The sequence below is a fragment of the Argopecten irradians genome, chromosome 10 (genome assembly GCF_041381155.1).
Source record: "Argopecten irradians isolate NY chromosome 10, Ai_NY, whole genome shotgun sequence".
Classification (NCBI taxonomy): Eukaryota; Metazoa; Mollusca; class Bivalvia; order Pectinida; family Pectinidae; genus Argopecten; species Argopecten irradians.
The window spans coordinates 42,187,033-42,206,780 of record NC_091143.1 but is presented as its reverse complement, the minus strand read 5'-3'; the positions used below and the strand labels follow the sequence as shown (position 1 = coordinate 42,206,780).

At 33.3% G+C, this 19,748-nt stretch overlaps 1 protein-coding gene across 1 annotated transcript; it reads right to left on the bottom strand.

Moving 5' to 3' along the window:
* Positions 1-265: 265 nt before the first annotated feature.
* LOC138333953 (scavenger receptor cysteine-rich domain-containing protein DMBT1-like) lies at positions 266-19,546 on the bottom strand. Its single transcript, XM_069282651.1, has 9 exons — positions 19,189-19,546; positions 18,625-18,715; positions 15,706-15,814; positions 14,655-14,764; positions 13,427-13,591; positions 4,940-5,030; positions 3,613-3,737; positions 2,665-2,937; positions 266-2,360 (listed from the first exon to the last, which is right to left on the bottom strand). Exons 2-9 carry the CDS (start codon positions 18,701-18,703, stop codon positions 2,095-2,097), a joined length of 1,218 nt encoding a protein of 405 aa, XP_069138752.1. The 5' UTR covers positions 18,704-18,715; positions 19,189-19,546; the 3' UTR covers positions 266-2,094.
* Positions 19,547-19,748: the final 202 nt, after the last annotated feature.

Genomic DNA, 19,748 nt, shown 5'->3' with positions numbered 1-19,748 from the left:
AGGGAATTAAATATGTAAATGGTATTTGTGACTGACGGCGCCTCTCGGGTTTTGTAACATTCATATACTGTGTTTTACTTTGTTTCCTCCGGTTATTTAAATCAGTCATTTATGAACGAATCATGCGTTCGTGTCGAATGTTGTTACAGAAATAAATTTACTTATATGTTTGCACTAACATCAAACACAACACACTTGTATGTTACACCGGGGATACGACATCACTAGGTAAATGTATCATCATAAGATAAGCAAGAACAACATCAACATCGCTCGGTAAATTTATCATCTTAAGATAAGCAAGAACAACATCAACATCGCTAGGTAAATTTATCATCTTAAGATATAGCAAGAACAACGTCAACATCGCTAGGTAAATTTATCATCTTAAAATATAGCGAGAACAGCATCACCATCGCTAGGTAAATGTATCATCATAAGATAAGAAAGAACAGCATCAACATCGCTAGGTAAATTTATCATCTTAAGATATAGCGAGAACAGCATCAACATCGCTAGGTAAATTTATCATCTTAAGATATAGCGAGAACAGCATCAACATCGCTAGGTAAATTTATCATCTTAAGATATAGCGAGAACAGCATCAACATCGCTAGGTAAATTTATCACCTTAAGATATAGCGAGAACAGCATCAACATCATTAGGTAAATTTATCACCTTAAGATATAGCGAGAACAGCATCAACATCATTAGGTAAATTTATCACCTTAAGATATAGCGAGAACAGCATCAACATCGCTAGGTAAATTTATCATCTTAAGATATAGCGTGAACAGCATCAACATCATTAGGTAAATTTATCATCTTAAGATATAGCGAGAACAGCATCAACATCATTAGGTAAATTTATCATCTTAAGATATAGCGAGAACAGCATCAACATCGCTAGGTAAATTTATCATCTTAAGATATAGCGAGAACAACATCAACATCATTAGGTAAATTTATCATCATAAGATATAGCAAGAACAACATCAACATTATTATGTATGAATGTATTATTGCAACTAACCCGATCTCCATCGGCAGTATTTTCTTAGTAAATGAGACACGGTATGCTAGTCTTTGCTAGTCACTCTATTGTCCAGTTCTCAATACCTTGGACCATATATACCAGACCAAGCGGCAATCTAGCGGTAATTCATTAGATGTGAACCGGTTGATCCTTTTGACCTGTCGGTCAGTACTGGTTGATCCTTTTGACCTGCCGGTCAGTACTGGTTGATCCCTTTGACGTGCCGGTCAGTACTGGTTGATCCCTTTGACCTATCGGTCAGTACTAGTTGAGCCTTTTGACCTATCGGTCAGAACTGGTTGATACCTTTGACGTGCCGGTAGTACAGGTTGATCCCTTTGACGTGCCGGTCAGTATTGGTTGATCCCTTCGACCTATCGGTCAGTACTAGTTGAGCCTTTTGACCTATCGGTCAGAACTGGTTGATACTTTTGACGTGCCGGTAGTACAGGTTGATGCTTTTGACCTGTCGGTCAGTAGTGGTTGATCCCTTTGACCTATCGGTCAGTACTAGTTGAGCCTTTTGACCTATCGGTCAGAACTGGTTGATACCTTTGACGTGCCGGTCAGTACTGGTTGATCCCTTTGACCTATCGGTCAGTACTAGTTGAGCCTTTTGACCTATCGGTCAGAACTGGTTGATACCTTTGACGTGCCGGTCAGTACAGGTTGATGCTTTTGACCTGTCGGTCAGTACTGGTTGATCCTTTGGAGCTGGTGGTCAGTACTGGTTGATTCTTTTGACGTGCAGGTCAGTACTTGTTGATCCTTTTGACCTGTCGGTCAGTACTGGTTGATCCTTTGGACCTGGCGGTCAGTACTGGTTGATTCTTTTGACGTGCAGGTCAGTACTTGTTGATCCTTTTGACCCGGCGGTCAGTACTGACTGATCCTTTTTACCAGCCGGTCAGTACTGGAGGTAATGGGATTACTAACCACAGTATATATATTGAGCATTTAAACATTGTCACGTCACCCCTCTTTGACGTCACCTCTCTGTCTTATATCTTTAAAGCTGCGTGCTTATATATCTGTAGTATATCGTTTATGAATGACATCACCAGGCAGTCACGGTGCGTGTCGTTCCTATACTCGTTGCTTGCGTTTTGTGCCCGTTAGATGGGCGCTGTGAACTTGCGTTTGACCTTCGTGCCCGAGGTTGTACATTTGGTCGCGGTCTGTACGGTTGAACTGGTGTTATCGTTTTCTCATGTGGCATAGAAACTTTCTTTACGACAACAACAACAGTTACAATCGTAAAGGAGATCAACAGCAGGGATCCAAACACTACTCCAACAAGAAGTTCCATGTTCATTTCCAAAACTAAAAAAGATGAAAAATTTGCTGGTATTAATGCGAATTTTAACGTCCATGCGTTAAAAAAGATCGTCATACACGTATGGCTATTTCTTCAGTGAGTAAACTCACATTTAGGAACTTCTTGTCCAATTTTGTTGTATATGTAAAGATGCGAAACAGTACCATATTTGAATTAAAAAAGGAAATCGTTTAAATATTCTTATCGAAAATGAATGCATAGGCATCGCCATTGTGTAACTGTCAGAACATCCCCTTAACATCATATTCGCACTTCCCTGCTGTTCAAATAGTACGTAATAAAACCTACGTTTTCCTTGTGTGCTTGCAGTGGTTGTTGAACTAACGGCGGCAATGAAAGCGGTGGTGGTGCCGGTTGTGGTAATAGATGTAGTGGTTGGTTCGGTTGTGGTTGCCGTGGAGACGGACCGGAAGCGTAGTAGAAATCCTCGCCTGTTGACAGAACCGTCACTTTCGAGTGTGACAGTCACTGTTGGTTCCGAAGAATTAGTACTATATGACGTCACTTTAGGGTATTCAGAACATATCATCTGAATATTGTTATTGTCACATTTGTTGGCTCCTGAAATGAAAGGATACATAGCATATTTAATAGACTTAATTGATTTAATGGAATAATAATGGACGAAGGCTTAAAGCCTCTAAGTCCATATCACGAGAATATTTACAAACAATAACATATGACATGTAATTAGACATGGTAGGCTATATCAATGATCATAAATTATATTCTTAAAGTGTTCATCAACTAAATGCTCAAATGTCCTTATTGTCTTAGCATTAGCAAAATGCTCAGAAAGATTATTCCATTTGTCTACCACTGCAAACGTGAAGGATTTCCTTTTCTTAATTCCGTATTACAACGTTATTATACATTTTAAAATTGTGACCTAGCGCTTTCTCATTATTGTGAAAAGTTGATTAGTTACAAACTTCAATAAATACCAGAGAAAATATGATTTGAGTATTATATATATTTTACAACGAACCCCATTTAAATATTGGAAACAATTTACAACATGTATCATGTTTTGCCATATTTCAATGGAACCTACATACTGATATAAGATAAAAAGGAATATACCATGTATACATGCATTTTTATTGTTATACCATCTAGAAAGATACTTTCGACAAGTTGTTACTGTCTTTGTTTTTTTCTCAATTTCCCCTTAACACCGAATCTGATAGTAACGTTTTGGTTATATCAATGGTAAACCTATTCTAAATAACTTACCGTCATATAACAGGTACTTATCATAGTCACATGACGCTGGATCGTCATCCTCTACGTCACTCACGATAACATCTATTTCTACGAATCCATCCAGACTAGTTAGCGCCCAACGGCAATTACTGTTACTAAAACAGATAGAAAATTGAATGTTATAGCTACATATCAAGCAAAGCATGAAATAGTCGATTTTCGATAATGAATCAAAAGGCAATCAAATGTTTAATTGAAAAATGGAAAAAGTCTAATGAAAAAAACGTGCATTCCTGCGCATTTGGCTTACATTACAGGGACTTTGTAAGTTGGTAAACTGGTAGATCATTGTAATACTATAGGGTGGCAGTGAGACTTTATTTACATTGGATGTCTGTCTAACCTCCTACTTCCGCCTAAGTTAACTATAGAAAATAATTAAAAGTCCCTGTAATAACATCTTCTGAAATAGACATGTCCTATCAAATGAATACAAATGACGGACACACCCTGTATTGTAACACATGGTCAGATCGTATTTCATTTTCTTGTTTTTGTGTTCAGTTTTGTCGATGATAACTGTTACTGAATATGGTAGTAATTGTTTACGTAAATGTTGATCTTCACGACCACACATATCGGGTTTTACAAGATAAAGTGGTGACAAAAATTCCATCACGATTTTCGTAGGACCTGTGTTATCATTTAATGCATTTTAAGTATTTAAAAGCGTTCTTACTGCGTAGTTATTTGTTCCTTGTATCTGAATAGAATATAAAATAATCCACGGTCTGTTTTATAGTTGGTGATGATTGCAAGGTAAACATACTTATACAACATCGTACAGCTAATTTAAACTATAATCGTGGTAGTTGCTTTATTAATAGAAAGTATAATTCGCATAATAACATTTGAGTTTTCCCCCATTCTTAAGGCGAGTACAAAAGCATTTTTTAGAAATGACATTCGTCCAAAATACAGATTTTGAAATGTTAAGCTACCTCTGAAATTGATAATCCACTTTGTATTTGTAATGATAACCAGACTTGACTTTAAAATCCTCCTGTGATTCCTGTTTAATCTACAGCAATTCTTCAAGAGTTCGTGACCACACATTATATTAGATATTCAATTCTAGATCACGGGGGCGTTATGAATGCAGAAAAGATAGGACCTATTCTTTTAATACTTTCATGTTTATATTTTAATTTGATTAAAAATAGGCCACTTAACCAGGACCCAAATACCAGATAAGACCCTCACTCGTTCATCTTGATGGCTCTTAGACACGCAGAGTGTTGATAATATGACGATAAAGTTAACTGAGAACAAGCAGTGTCTATACAGTGCTATTTACCTCGGGTACTTGTCGGGGAAGTTCGGACTGGACAACATCTGATAGGTACTTGTGGCTGTTATAGATTGCGTTGTTGTGCACCCTGTCCCGGCTGTAACATAGAAACCACAATTGAGTTGTGGACGTCAGTGTTTGATGACCCTGTATGACTTACCAGATAATACAAGCTAAACAAACGATGTAGTACCTACGTCATAGCCGCTGATAGGGGTTTAATAAGAGAAACAGAAGATAAAATATCTGGGCCAAATTAGGATTGAATTCAAAGATAAAATTTCATAACTCATAATTTGAATGACTAAATTTAATGTTCATATCCGTTAAAGTTTGGTTATTCAATGCCATTATAGTATCCTCGTTCATGAACATTGGATGAATTATTTCAAACCTTGAAGATACAGTGTATGTAGGTAGTAATTGTATATCTTATACAAAAATATATATGTTCGGGAAGCATTTTCTAACAGAAATATGCACTTTTGCCTGTATCAAATGAAAAAAAAACCTTATTATATTTGCATTGTTTTTTCGTACTTACAGTTTTGATCCGTTTGACATTGCTTTTATACAAGGTGTTCTTTTTGTTCGTTCACAATATCTTGAAGCTTTTAGCTTCCGTCACCAGTACTGACTGGTATTCATTCAAGTTATATGTGCCGTATATATTTCCTTCAGTAATCTATTGAAAACCATAAGTGAGGTCTGATAAATTAAGCGGTGAAAAAATTAGAAAAACATGCCAAAAATCATGTCAACTCTTATTTGTACTTAATTAAGATAATATATATATAACAATAATTTAAACCTATGTAACGTAAGTAATGTACTCAAAATATTAATAATTTTTGATGGCGAATGAAATACATGTACTAAAAATTCTTCTTGATTATGTAAATTACGGTACATATAACTTTAACCTAATTACAGTTTGCTGTTAATATCTATAGCTGTATGTTGGCGTCCTGGCTGATAAATTGATATACGATGCCTTTGCTAGCATATGATTCTGGTACATGTACATTAGCGAGGATCGACCCCGGCTAGTTGACGAAGTAACGGTTATGAATCGCATACAGATCACTGAATGAACTTTAACACTATCACTTTGGGGAACCCTTCATTTTATCTATTAAAATTAAGTAACTGTTTAATGTACGATTTTAAGATGGAACTGTTTCATGCGTAATGGCAGATTAATTACGTCAAAAAATGATTAGAAAATTAAAACGAGCTTAAGGAATATCTAAATATGATTAAATTTGTCATTGCTTGTACTTTGTTAATGAATACATAGTATATGTAGGAGGATCATACCTCCATAGAGACAGATTTTATTAATTCCTTCTACGGTGAAAAAGAGTGACCAATGCCAATAAATGCATAGCTGAAGCGAAGATTATCAAAATTTCGTAAAATACGATAAAACTACATATCTGTCATCCCAGGACCAATTCCTCATATATCGTGGTTTTAATATATTCAGAAATTCGAATATAGAAAACACATCTCTGCACTATTCCATTTTCGGTCTTGGTACAGTTAATATTGCCACAATGTCATCGCAAAACCATTGAAGCGAATTAAAATGAAATGAACAATGATGCTAAATATCTTGTCTTTTGAGCAATTATTTGGAATTGAAATACTAAAACATTGAATGTATCATTTAATTGTCAATGGTATTGAAATATTTTGTAATGTTAAAAGTGCGTTTTATTCAAAGCATCATTAATTATGAATCTTTGGGATAAAATATAATCCTATTTCTAAGTACAAAGGTCATTTGATCGTGACCTTACTGAAAAAAGTGGTACTACAAATGTCAAATTCCATTAGTCTGTTCGTCTAAATGGGTTAGGTTCTATCAAAGTCCATTAATCTTTATACCTAATATAGCATATTCCCCGGCGGCCACAACCTACCCTTAATGTTATTTTGATATATATGTATATCGTGTAAAAAAGTCACATCTAATTAGCATTGTTCATGTTAATGCCTTATAAACGATGATATGTAAAATTATGTCATTTTCATGTTCAAGTTGTCTCAAGAAGCAGCAGTTGCTGAGTGGTTGAAATAGAAATTTTTCAAATAGCACTATCTTCCACCTTAGTGGAAACCCATTCTGAGGAGTTGTCCTTCTGTGACTGGATGTGTCACACCAGGGTACAACACATTTACTTCAATTACAGTGACTTTATACAATAAATTTGACCTGCGTCTGTTTCGAATTTCCTGCTATCCACCAAAATATCTCCATCATGAACGGCATATATGGAGAATAAGTATTTAAAGTAACGATATCAATTAAGATATTTCCCCTTTATCCCTAGCTTCGGATGATACCTCCTGTCACAAACTTGATAAATCATGACCTACATTCACAATCTCAGCAATGTTTATGGTTTTAAGTCCAGGTCAGACACCTCTTTAAATTATATATTTTACTATTTTCAACTAAAGGCTTTGCTGCAAGGCTAATAATATTTTGATTACAAATTTCGTGTAAAAAAGGTTCAGTTTATTTTTTTCGTTGAGGACTAGTGCAAAATAGATATATTTTACAATTATTAGAAAAAATATATCTGATTGTTTCAACTACCAAAATATAATTTTCATAATTATTTGACGAAAGAACCTCTTTCACGAACAATGGAAATTTGCCCACGAACCAATTTTATTAAAACTAAATGTTACATGTAGCAACATTAATGCAAACCCTTGAAATATGTTTAAAAAATTCAAAAGGTCCCAGGGGCCTGTGCTGTGGCCTAATTGAAGTTGCCCAGCAGAGGTGTATGACAGGGTTCCCTTTTTGATCCAAAAAGGTATCAAAATAATGTTTTATGTCATCAAACTGTATTATTTTCTAAAGATTATAAATAATTACATAATATGATCACAAATATAAAGGCAAAATGTAACAAATACAATTTTGGCTGCATTTTTAAGACAGAAAATGTTGAAATTTTGGGTGTTATTTTCAGCCATGTCAATTATTAACAATGGTGATTCACCCACTTCCGGTTTGAGTGCACCGAAAATATTTTCTTAAAAGTTTGCTCATTACCTGAAGTAAATATAGTGAAACTTTCAGAAAGATTGTGGACCGGTAAATTTGTCGTTTAAAGGTTATGATATGGCAAGGTTTATTTTTAGTAACGTTACATAATAATATGAATATGCTTATTTGGATCAATTATCACGAATCTAACGGTGTCAACATTAATATATAATCCAATACTCATCTATAACGCTTGATATGATTTCAAATTGATTTATTTAGTGATGCTTTGTAGAAAAATTAAGTTTTACAAAATCAAAATTACAAAACATTTGGGTGTTTTAAGACCATAATAAGTTGTTTTGCATTTGAAATAGCTTCACTAATATGTCCTGTTCTAATGATTTATTTTGTAATTATAGCGCATATTTACAGTGAAGAGAGTGATTAAAATGGGAGTCTGTAACTATCTGGTTTGAGAGCGAAGAGTTACCAGGTTACATGGGTATTTGTTACAAACCTACAGTAGTTCAATTATTTGTAAGGCCACGTCAGATAGATTAACATTTATGTTGATTCATGCTAACAAATGTAAATCTCATCACTTTTACATATTGCATTGTTTTAGATTTTAAGTTTAATTTGGTCAGGAAACTCGTATACCATTTCAGATTTAGATACATTAATGCCAAATATTTCTTTAATCTTGCAAAATAACTAACTGAATGTAGCAGTTTTAATAATGAAAATACACGTTATCTGAAAGTAGATCATCAAAACTTGATTATATGTTTATTGTCAATAATCATATTTGAATTCCATGTTAGTATTGTTTGATAAGTAGAAAAATAAATAGCTTTACTGAGTATAAGACACAAATTAAAAGAAAGGCTTCGATAACAGTACATGTACATGGTGTATATCCCTGTTGTAAAGAGCGTGTGGTGTTGAAACCGTCTTATTCCATACTATATAAACTGACTTTGAGTTTAGAATTATATGAATTTTATTAGTAATTCTGAAGTAATCCTTATTGGCAAAAACATCTCTAGAAATGTTAATTGGCCAATATGGTATTAATCGTACAGAGATAATGGAGAAACAGTCAAACAGGAAATGAGAGTGTCTGAAAAAACTGGAAATCATTTAGATGCAGTGTATCATACTGTATGTTACTTAGCTTTGTGCCACGCATAAATTATTTTATTTGGCTCCCTCTGACATGTATAATTCATGTTGTGATAACCAACGTTCTTATAAAATCAAAATTTAATACCTGAAATGATAACCTAAAGCCATTTTGATTGATAGTATGATGTGTTTACGATACACAAAGCTAATAATGAAAAATAAAACTGTGGACCTCAAAAACTTTTGACTGTTTCATTAGCCATAAAAGATACTGTTAGTTTTTAAACTGAAAAAAAATCTTAGTTAACCTTTATGGAATTCATGAAAATTCTGAAGAAAATTCAAAAGCTCGAAATTAAACTTCAGTTGATTGATCACAAAATGTTCTGAACAATCTAAATCTTACACTGCTAAGAAATACTAAATATGGTTAGATTAAAGCAATTTTGAACGAAAAAAAATCATATATCAATTTGACTTTGTTTTTTAACACAAAAACTTGTAATGGTGTGATTTAATGTCATTGCCAATGAACACTTTGAAAGCACAATATTTTGAAGAAAAAACAACAACATTATACATATATTGAACTAATGTACTGGATGTGATAAAATTGGTAAAATCTTGATTCTCTTGTATAACAAGAGGCCCAGAGGGCCTGTATCGCTCACCTGGTTTTTTGTTAGTAATTATCACAAGACTCTGACAATTAGAAAAATAAGCAAAATTGACTCCCAAAGTTTAATTTTGAATCACAACCATACAATAATGCTATTGAAACCAAACAAATATGCTATCCAATACATAGGTTAAGAAAAAAGTAAATTATATGAAAGTAGTAGCCTAATTAACCTTATTGACTTCGCATCTATTGCCGTCTATGGCCCCGGGGGTCAGCCCTACCATTTGTACAATTTCAAATCCCAACCCTATAAGGATGCTACCATTGCATTATAAGTGCTCGTCCATTCTGAGTTGCAGTGAAGAAGTCGTTTATATGGAAGTAGTAGCCTAATTAACCCCTTTTGACCCCACCCTTCAGGCCCCCGGGGGTCAGCCCCATCATTTGCACAATTTTGAGTCCCCACCCTTTAAGGATGCTACCATTGCATTATGGGTACTATACCATGCTTAGTTTCAGAGAAGAAGTCGTTTATATGGAAATAGCCAAATTGGCCCCTTTTGACCCCGCCCCTCAGGCCCCCGGGAGGTCAGCCCCATCATTTGTACAATTTTGAATCCCCACCCTATAAGGATGCTACCATTGCATTATAGGTGCTATCCCATGCTTGGTTTCAGAGAAGAAGTCGTTTATATGGAAATAGCCAAATTGACCCCTTTTGGCCCCGCTCCTCAGGCCCCCGGGGGACAGCCCCATCATTTGTACAATTTTTTAGTTAGTAGCCCATAAGGATGCTACCAGTCAAATTTTGTTGAAATCCGACCAGCGGTTATGGAGAAGAAGTCGATTGTTGACGGACGCCGGACGCCGGACGACGGACGACGGACGCCGTACGCTGCGGTATCCCATAAGCTCACCTCGGTCCTTCGTACCAGGTGAGCTAATAATCTGCTTCCACCCATTTTTTTCTAAATTATGTTATAATTTTTCTTTATATGCCTTTCAGCTATAACTAAAAAGAATATTTCTGAGAGTGCAGTTGCGATCATCATCTGGCTTAAAAGATGAATGATAATGTCCTAAAATTCCGAAACACTTTGTTATTGTGATTCAATATTTTGATTATGCTACGATATAAAGGTTATAAAATCATATCTTACTTTACATTTAATGTAACTAATGAGTATTAAATAAGATTAAGAAATAACTTTCTTTATTTTCTCAATTTTATGATTGAAAAGGGCCGTCGTGCGACCATAGTGTAATATTGCTAAAAATAAACCTAGCCTCACTAAGACCTTTAAACGACAAATTTACCGGTCCACAATCTTTCTGAAAGTTTCACTATATTTACTTCAGGTAATGAGCAAACTTTTTAGAAAAAATAATTTTGGTGCACTCAAACCAGAAGTAGGTGAATCACCATTGCTAATAATTGACATGGCCGAAAATAACACCCACAATTTCAACATTTTCTGTCTTAAAAATGTAGCCAAAATTTTATTTGTTACATTTTACCTACATATTTGTGATCATAATATGTAATCATTTAAACTCTTCAGAAAATACAGTTTGATGACATAAAACATTATTTTGAAACCTTTTTGGATCAAAAAGGGAACCCTGTCAAACACCTCTACTGGGCAACTTTAATATGGCCACAGCACAGGCCCCTTGGACCTTTTGAATTTTTAAACGTATTTCAAGGGTTTGCATTAATGTTGCTACATGTAACATTTAGTTTTGATAAAATTGGTTCGTGGGCAAATTTCCATTGTTCGTGAAAGAGGTCCTTTATTACATTTTCGCGCTTTTGGGAACTTTCTCGAATTTGTCATTTTTATTCTCTAGATTTTGTTTTATGAATTAAACATCTTAAATTAATTTCTTGTTAGATGGTGTGAGGTAAACATCATATACTAGTATGCATATTGAAACGATCGTTTGAATTATTCTAAATTATAATACAAACGAAAACATGAAGGAATAAACACATAGAAAACAACCTATGACAAGATGAAGGAGCGTCCAATACCAGTTATCTGGTCACGCCCATAGGCGGCATTAGTGAGACTGATTGCAACTACAGATAACAAACAGTGTTAATGCAGTTATGGAATTGAAACTGCATAAAAGCGGCTGCGATGATGTTGTATATATTTGAAGAGCTCCTTTGCTGGAGCGAAAGCGCATACGGTTATGTCAGTCGTTTTAGTTATTTTTGTATATATATACATACATGTGTGCAAAATAAAGAAAATCCAATGACACATTCTTTGAACGTGTTCGCCGTATCAGGAGGTTTTCTCAAAATATTTATAATTTATCATATCACATATTTATACTTACGGCTCGGCTCGACAACAATTTATTATCATTATATATATATATATATATAATATACTAACGGCTCGGCTCGACAGTAATTAATTATCATTATACATAGCTTTCGCCCCATTCAAGGGAGCTCTTCAGACTATAAAGAAACGTATTATAACGATACGATATGATGATTTTTTATTTTACTATGCATTATTTTTGTCTTTTATTTCGGATTATTATCCCCCGCTTTCTCCGAAAGTTTGTCCGTCTGTCTGTCTGTCTGTCTTTCTGTCCGTCTGTCTGTAACACTTCGTTTCCGTGCAATAACTGTAACAAATGTAAACCAATTTCTTCAAACTTGGTAACAAGGTTAAATGCCTTAAGGGCTTCGATCGCGACTGTCGATGGACCTTATTTAATGGAGTTATGGCCCTTTGAATTACTAAAAACGACATTTTCTTCCATTTCCGTGCAATAAGTGTAACAAATGTAAACTGATTTTCTTCAAACTTAGTAACAAGGTTAGATACCTTAAGGACTCAGCCAAGTTCGATCGCAACTTTCAACGAACCTTATTTAGCAGAGTTATAGCCCTTTGCTTAAATAAAAATGTCAGTTTTTGCCACTTCCGTACAATAGCTGTAACAAATGTAAACCAATTTTCTTCAAACCTGGTAAGAAGGTTAAATGCCATAAGTACCTGTCCAGGTTCGATCAACTCTTTCAGAGGATGTTATTAATCAGAGTTATGGCCCTTTAATTTACAAAAAAAATGCAATTTGTCTGCAGTTTCTGTGTAATAACTAACAAATGTTAAAACTAACATTGTTAAAACTTGGTAACAAAGTTTAACGCCTTAAGGGCTTAGCCAAGTTCGATCGCCACTTTTGGCAGATCTTAATAAGCAGACTTATGGCCCTTTGATTTAAAAAAAAGGCATTTTCTGTCACTTCCCTACGATAATTGTTATAAATATTAACCGATTTTCTTAAAACTTGGTAACAAAGTTAAAGGTCTTATTTCCGAATAAGACTTCAGATTTTTTTTTTTCATTTTTTTTTCATTAACCTCAATAATGTTTACCTACAAAATGTCCTGAAAGCGGGGGATGGAAATTCCACGAATTTGCTTGTTAATATACTAGCTTTAAACCTTTTTTATCTCAATGCGATATATGTATATGACGAAATAATTTTGTCTTGCAATACTAGGCTATTAGATACATTGTATATCCTATTTCGATGGACACTGCACGTACCTATTATTGCATTAATCTTCTGTTATCGTTTTTGATGGATTTGGTTTACGTTTTTTTATCTTAAATTGAGTTCATAATATAAACAAGGTTTATATTTTAAAGCTATACATTAAACACTAGTGGCAAAAACATATTGCTTTTGAAACTTACAGTTATCTTTTGCCGCGACGACGTCTATCTGAAAACCGGCCTTCGCGATAGAACCATCAGATACCATCTTTATATATGCGAACCGTTGTGACGTAGAATAAGGAGTGGGAGCCGATGGTGTTCCGCATACACCATTGGCTATAGCTGTATCTGATGTGGAGTTACCTGAAAACACAAAAACTTACACAATAATACAAACAGATGCATATCATTCAAAGTCTTTTGAAAAGATAAAATTCATTTGTTTTTCTTTACGGTAAAATAATAAAAACATAATAATAATAAACCCGTGAAAATCAGAAAATTAGTCAACTGATTTAATAAACTTAATGTGCTAATTTTAGAGTATATCTGAAATAATGTTGGCGTCATTTTGATTTTTCATATACACAAGCAAAATATGGAAAACGCAGGGCTTCGTTTAGCGGATTTTATTTCCATATTTCAGTCAATTTAAATCGCACGTATTATGATCACAACTTAATTTCGTTGTCTCCTTTTTAAAAGAACCCTAAAATAAGAGAATTCTGCTAATAATGTTTAATATTGACTTAGATATATGGCAAACGCTATGACCTTTCAAATCTTACCTGTGACCTATCTAATATTCCCTGGACCTTCGTTATATTGTAAATACGAGTACCTGTGACCTACTTAATATTCTCATTATTCTGTTTACACATATATAGTTTTTCTGCACACAAATTAATTAAAGTATATCGTGGGTATAATGTCTTTAGTAAAACGAGTTATAGATTTAAGTGTCGTTTCTCACAACCTTCTATTTTATTATCTCCCTCTGAGATGATTTGTCGAGCACATTTCAATGGTTACTTAACATGAATGAGGTATAATTTTCTTTTGTAATGAATAAGAGGAAGTATAATGTTTTGTCAAGTAATGCTCTCTACTATACGTCTGTATGTGGGTGACCTGCATCAGTATACATGCTCGGTAGGCACGAGATAGAGCTGATATAGAGGAAAGATGGCAGACATCGAATAATATGACATTGTATGATGATGTACGACAGCATCACATATTTAACACATGATTAGCGTTAATCGTCAAACATGAATATGAATAAGGGTTGATTAAGAGCCGTTAAACGACTCAGAAACACCAGGATACTGTAATTCACACTTAGCACGCCAAACTAGTGATGCGTGGCCATAATCTCGAGGTACATGGGTAAGAGTAAAGAAAACAAAATATAGATTGCTCTTACCATCGAAAATGTAGATTTTATCTCCAGGGCATGAAGTATCGTACGTCATAAATATCAATAACCTAAGATCGTCTGTTCCGGCGTCTATTAACCAGAGACATTCCATGTTACTGAAATAAACCCATATCTTAAGTTTCGGTTACACAGATTTTTGTGTATGAAACAAAATTAATATTTACGAAGAAAAAAGCTGAAGTTATAATTATTTGTCATAACTGGCTGAAATTTGTACATGTTAGTTTTTCTCATATTATCTATTAAAAACTGTATGTTGTGATAAAATAACCGATAAAAATCACATAAAGACACTGGGACATATTTATGACGCATTATAAGCATTTGCAACAACACAGAAACTATGCACTGTAATAGTTTTAGTTGTTTATATTTTTTGTATGTTCAGATGAAAACACGCCCAACGAAATCATAAATAATTGCTAATATCGTTATGTATAACCACAATGAACCTTCCGGTGTGTAATTATTTCACTGCACCACTGTTGACGTAAATATGGTTTTTGGCAGTATTGAAAAAATTCATTTTGAGCTTTAATCCTCTGTCAACCTCAATGAATATTTGTGCAACATCACAATTTTTGGAAATGACTTCTTAAACTTAATTATGGTTTAATGTAGGTTTAATGATCGATTTAATTTTAATAGAACAACCGGCCCCGGTCTATAAGACGTTTATTACAGTAAAACTGGTGTGTAAGGTATTCTAGATTGATGTACATCCCCTTATATTGATTGGTTAAAACGACAGACCGAGACGTGGTGCACTTTGTACACTTATGTTTGTACCTACTACATTACATACATTTAGGATTTCGTTGTTGTTTAGCATGCTCGAATTAAAAACGGCCTGCAGCAGATATGTTATGCTTATATACAAATGGCATAAAATAATTGTGCAGGATTGTATAAATTAAATGGAATCCATAATACACAGAATTGTACGTCAAGTTATTGATAACTGATTGATATATTTTTGAGGGAAGATTGTAGAGATGGAATGTATAGATGTTAAAAGTAAAAACAAATTCCTTACTGGATGTAAGTTCCGGCTCCAGCGTTATACCCAGGTGACGAAAACATGGTGATTTCTGATGTGGATGGGAACACATTGGGATCTGTTACGCTACAGGTCTGAGTAGAAACTGGACATGAAGATAAAAACATAGGACTAGCATTTACCATGTTTATATCTCAATGTTTATATCTCAATGTTTATATCTCAATGTTTATATCAATAGTTATCATGCACAATGTTTATATCAATAGTTATCATTCACAATGTTTATATCAATAGTTATCATTCACAATGTTTATATCAATAGTTATCATTCACAATGTTTATATCAATAGTTATCATTCACAATGTTTATATCAATAGTTATCATTCACAATGTTTATATCAATAGTATCATTCACAATGTTTATATCAATAGTTATCATTCATAATGTTTATATCAATTTTCATTTACAATGTTTATATCAATAGTTATCATTCACAATGTTTATATCAATAGTTATCATTCACAATGTTTATATCAAAAGTTATCATTCACAATGTTTATATCAATAGTTATCATTCACAATGTTTATATCAATAGCTATCATTCACAATGTTTATATCAATAGTTATCATTCACAATGTTTATATCAATAGCTATCATTCACAATGTTTATATCAATAGCTATCATTCACAATGTTTATACAATAGCTATCATTACAATGTTTATATCAATAGTTATCATTCACAATATCTATCATTCACAATGTTTATATCAATAGCTATCATTCACAATGTTTATATCAATAGTTATCATTCACAATGTTTATATCAATAGTTATCATTCACAATGTTTATATCAATAGTTATCATTCACAATGTTTATATCAATAGTTATCATTCACAATGTTTATATCAAAAGTTATCATTCACAATGTTTATATCAATAGTTATCATTCACAATATCTATCATTCACAATGTTTATATCAATAGTTATCATTCACAATGTTTATATCAATAGTTATCATTCACAATGTTTATATCAATAGCTATCATTCACAATGTTTATATCAATAGCTATCATTCACAATGTTTATATCAATAGCTATCATTTACAATGTTTATATCAATAGTTATCATTTACAGCCTTTTGATGTTAACAATGCACACTGATTGTTACTGATACACTGTATCCTTTATAGTGTGGATAGGTAGGGAGGCAATGTAATGGCAGTATAACGTAGGTAATAGATATTGTTCTTTCTTATACAAATATAGCAAGAAAAAATACAGCGTTACGTCCAGTGCCGTCTATGTGGAAGTATCATATTAATTATCGAATAATTGAGTCACATAATATATTATGTACATTATTCTATATGGATATGTGAACATGACACATAATATATTATGTACATTATTTTATATGGATATGTGAACATGACACATAATATATTATGTACATTATTTTATATGGATATGTGAACATGACACATAATATATTATGTACATTATTTTATATGGATATGTGAACATGACACATAATATATTATGTACATTATTTTATATGGATATGTGAACATGACACATAATATATTATGTACATTATTTTATATGGATATGTGAACATGACACATAATATATTATGTACATTATTTTATATGGATATGTGAACATGACACATAATATATTATGTACATTATTTTATATGGATATGTGAACATTGACACATAATATATTATGTACATTATTTTATATGGATATGTGAACATGACACATAATATATTATGTACATTATTTTATATGGATATGTGAACATGACACATAATATATTATGTACATTATTCTATATGGATATGTGAACATGACACATAATATATTATGTACATTATTCTATAAGGATATGTGAACATGACACATAATATATTATGCACATTATTTTATATGGATATAAATAGAGAACTATCATAATTAAAAAATAATTGGTATTCGTACAGGTACATGAAACAGATATGACCATAAATCATCGGTATTTTAGAGTGGAAATATTTATGGATATTTCATAAATTTTGAGTTGTAAGCTTAACGCTGAATATATACATTAGAGATGACACGGGTACTATTGTAAAACTATTGTACTCGTGGCAGACATAAGAGATTTTGATACCAGCAAAAAAAAGACGCATACTTACATTATCTACAGAAATACAGACAGATAAAAAATTCAAAAATTTGCACATTTTGTAATTAAAACTTACGTAATTATCTGAATATGAATAAACACAATCAACGAGCTTGGAGAAATCTGACGCGCCTGGTTTGCTCATCTGTTTGTTGCATTGAAATGCAGATATACTGTATGAGTGAGTTTTTGATACCCCAGCAACACTGAATTCCTTCCATTATTATTGAATGGACTGAAATATAGGGGTGACGTTTCTCTCAGAGCTAAATAAGGCAGGCTTTAAATTATATAAAAAGGGGACGTTTCATGTTTCAATTTAACGATACTTGTTAAGTTTACGTAGCCCTTCTTCAACAGAAACACTATACTGTAATGTAAGACTTGCATGAGTAATATCAGAGTGGAGTTACGCAGTGTATTGCATACCTCTTTACACGTGTTTTCTTTCACCATCTTCATACATATGGATGCATGCTATGTAGCGTCGGACAATTAAACACCATGATTAACATACTTATGAAGTCGAGCCCGCTAATATTTAAAGTTATTGAAGAATCGAAAATTCTTCGACCAAACAAAAGGGGGGAGGACAGGAATTTCAGTTAACCTTATTTTAAATCAAATAAATATGTTATGCAATTTACACTGTTAACTATTTTTTCAAAATACTAACAATCAAATAACAACGCCTCGTTTTATAAATGTTAAAATAAATCCCCATCATCTAATTATAAGTGACAGTATAACGTGTCTAAGAAGCTAACTCACCTAGGCTTACTAACACGCTTACAATGTAGAACTGGATAACTTGGAAATAATATTCCATTCGATTGGCAACTGGTGACATTATTTCTGTATTCTGAAATGAATAGAATATACCAACAAATACAACAAAATCTCATATTAGTTATGAAATTTTAATGCAAATAAGTTATTCTCAATTTCATATTCTCTTTTTTACTTGGTGGTATTTACATTCTCGGTTAGTGTAACAGTTCCCTATCTCAGAGAGAAATCACGTTTTTTATATATATATTCTCATTAATTTTGTTCGTAGATTATAGACATTATGAGAACAATTTTAATATCTGGTTTCTATCGGTCATCTAAATAAAATGAAATATTTAACGATAAATCGATAACAAAGCAAACAAATTGTAAACAAATTAATATCCAGTATATTAGAATCACAGTTCAGTATAATTAATTATAGCGTACACGATAAAAGTTTTTCTTACAAAGTGTTTTCTCTAATTTAAGTAAAAAATGTCACCACTCGTTTAACACATTCTTCGCCATCCTAATATCTAAAGGTAATAGACCACAACCTACCTGTGTTATAGATCCTGATCGACAGTGTATGGGATGCTCTAAAAGGTGTGGTATACCTGTACAGGTAGTTCCCTTTTATCTGTGTTCCTGGTCTTACGCATTAAAGGCCCACCTCGTGTCTGACGGCACAGTTGGCAGTCATCTAACTATATACACAAACTTGGTGTGAACATGTAGACACGGAGCACGCTAAAGTCATAGAAACAGATACCAGCGCAATTGGCCCATAATTGTGCTTTGTATACCATAATAATCCGTAGGTGTTCATGCTTCACTTGTAAGCCGATCTCTTCAGAGAAGGTCAGTGATTTCCACTGGCTGGTTTGCCTGGAGCAGGAAACGAATAGTAGGTCGGGGACACAACATCCGCTCAAAACCCCCATTCACAATTGTACTGGGTGACTTATTTTTACTCACAACACACATATGAATGAAATAACAGTACCCACGGGTAGAAGTTTAAGGTGGTCTGGGTTGGTTTATCTGGGAGAAATCTCTCGTGGACACTTACATTATTGTTAGTAATATGAACACCAACAAGGCCAATTTAAAACGTTTTT

Coding starts and splice junctions, on each gene's coding strand:
- LOC138333953 (XM_069282651.1), bottom strand. CDS start 18,703: ATGTCACCAGTTGCCAATCGAATGGAATATTATTTCCAAGTTATCCAG. Junction 3,738..4,939: donor TTCCCCGACAAGTACCCGAG/GTAAATAGCACT, acceptor TATCTGTTTTAG/TAACAGTAATTGCCGTTGGG. Junction 2,361..2,664: donor TGCAAGCACACAAGGAAAAC/GTAGGTTTTATT, acceptor CATCTTTTTTAG/TTTTGGAAATGAACATGGAA.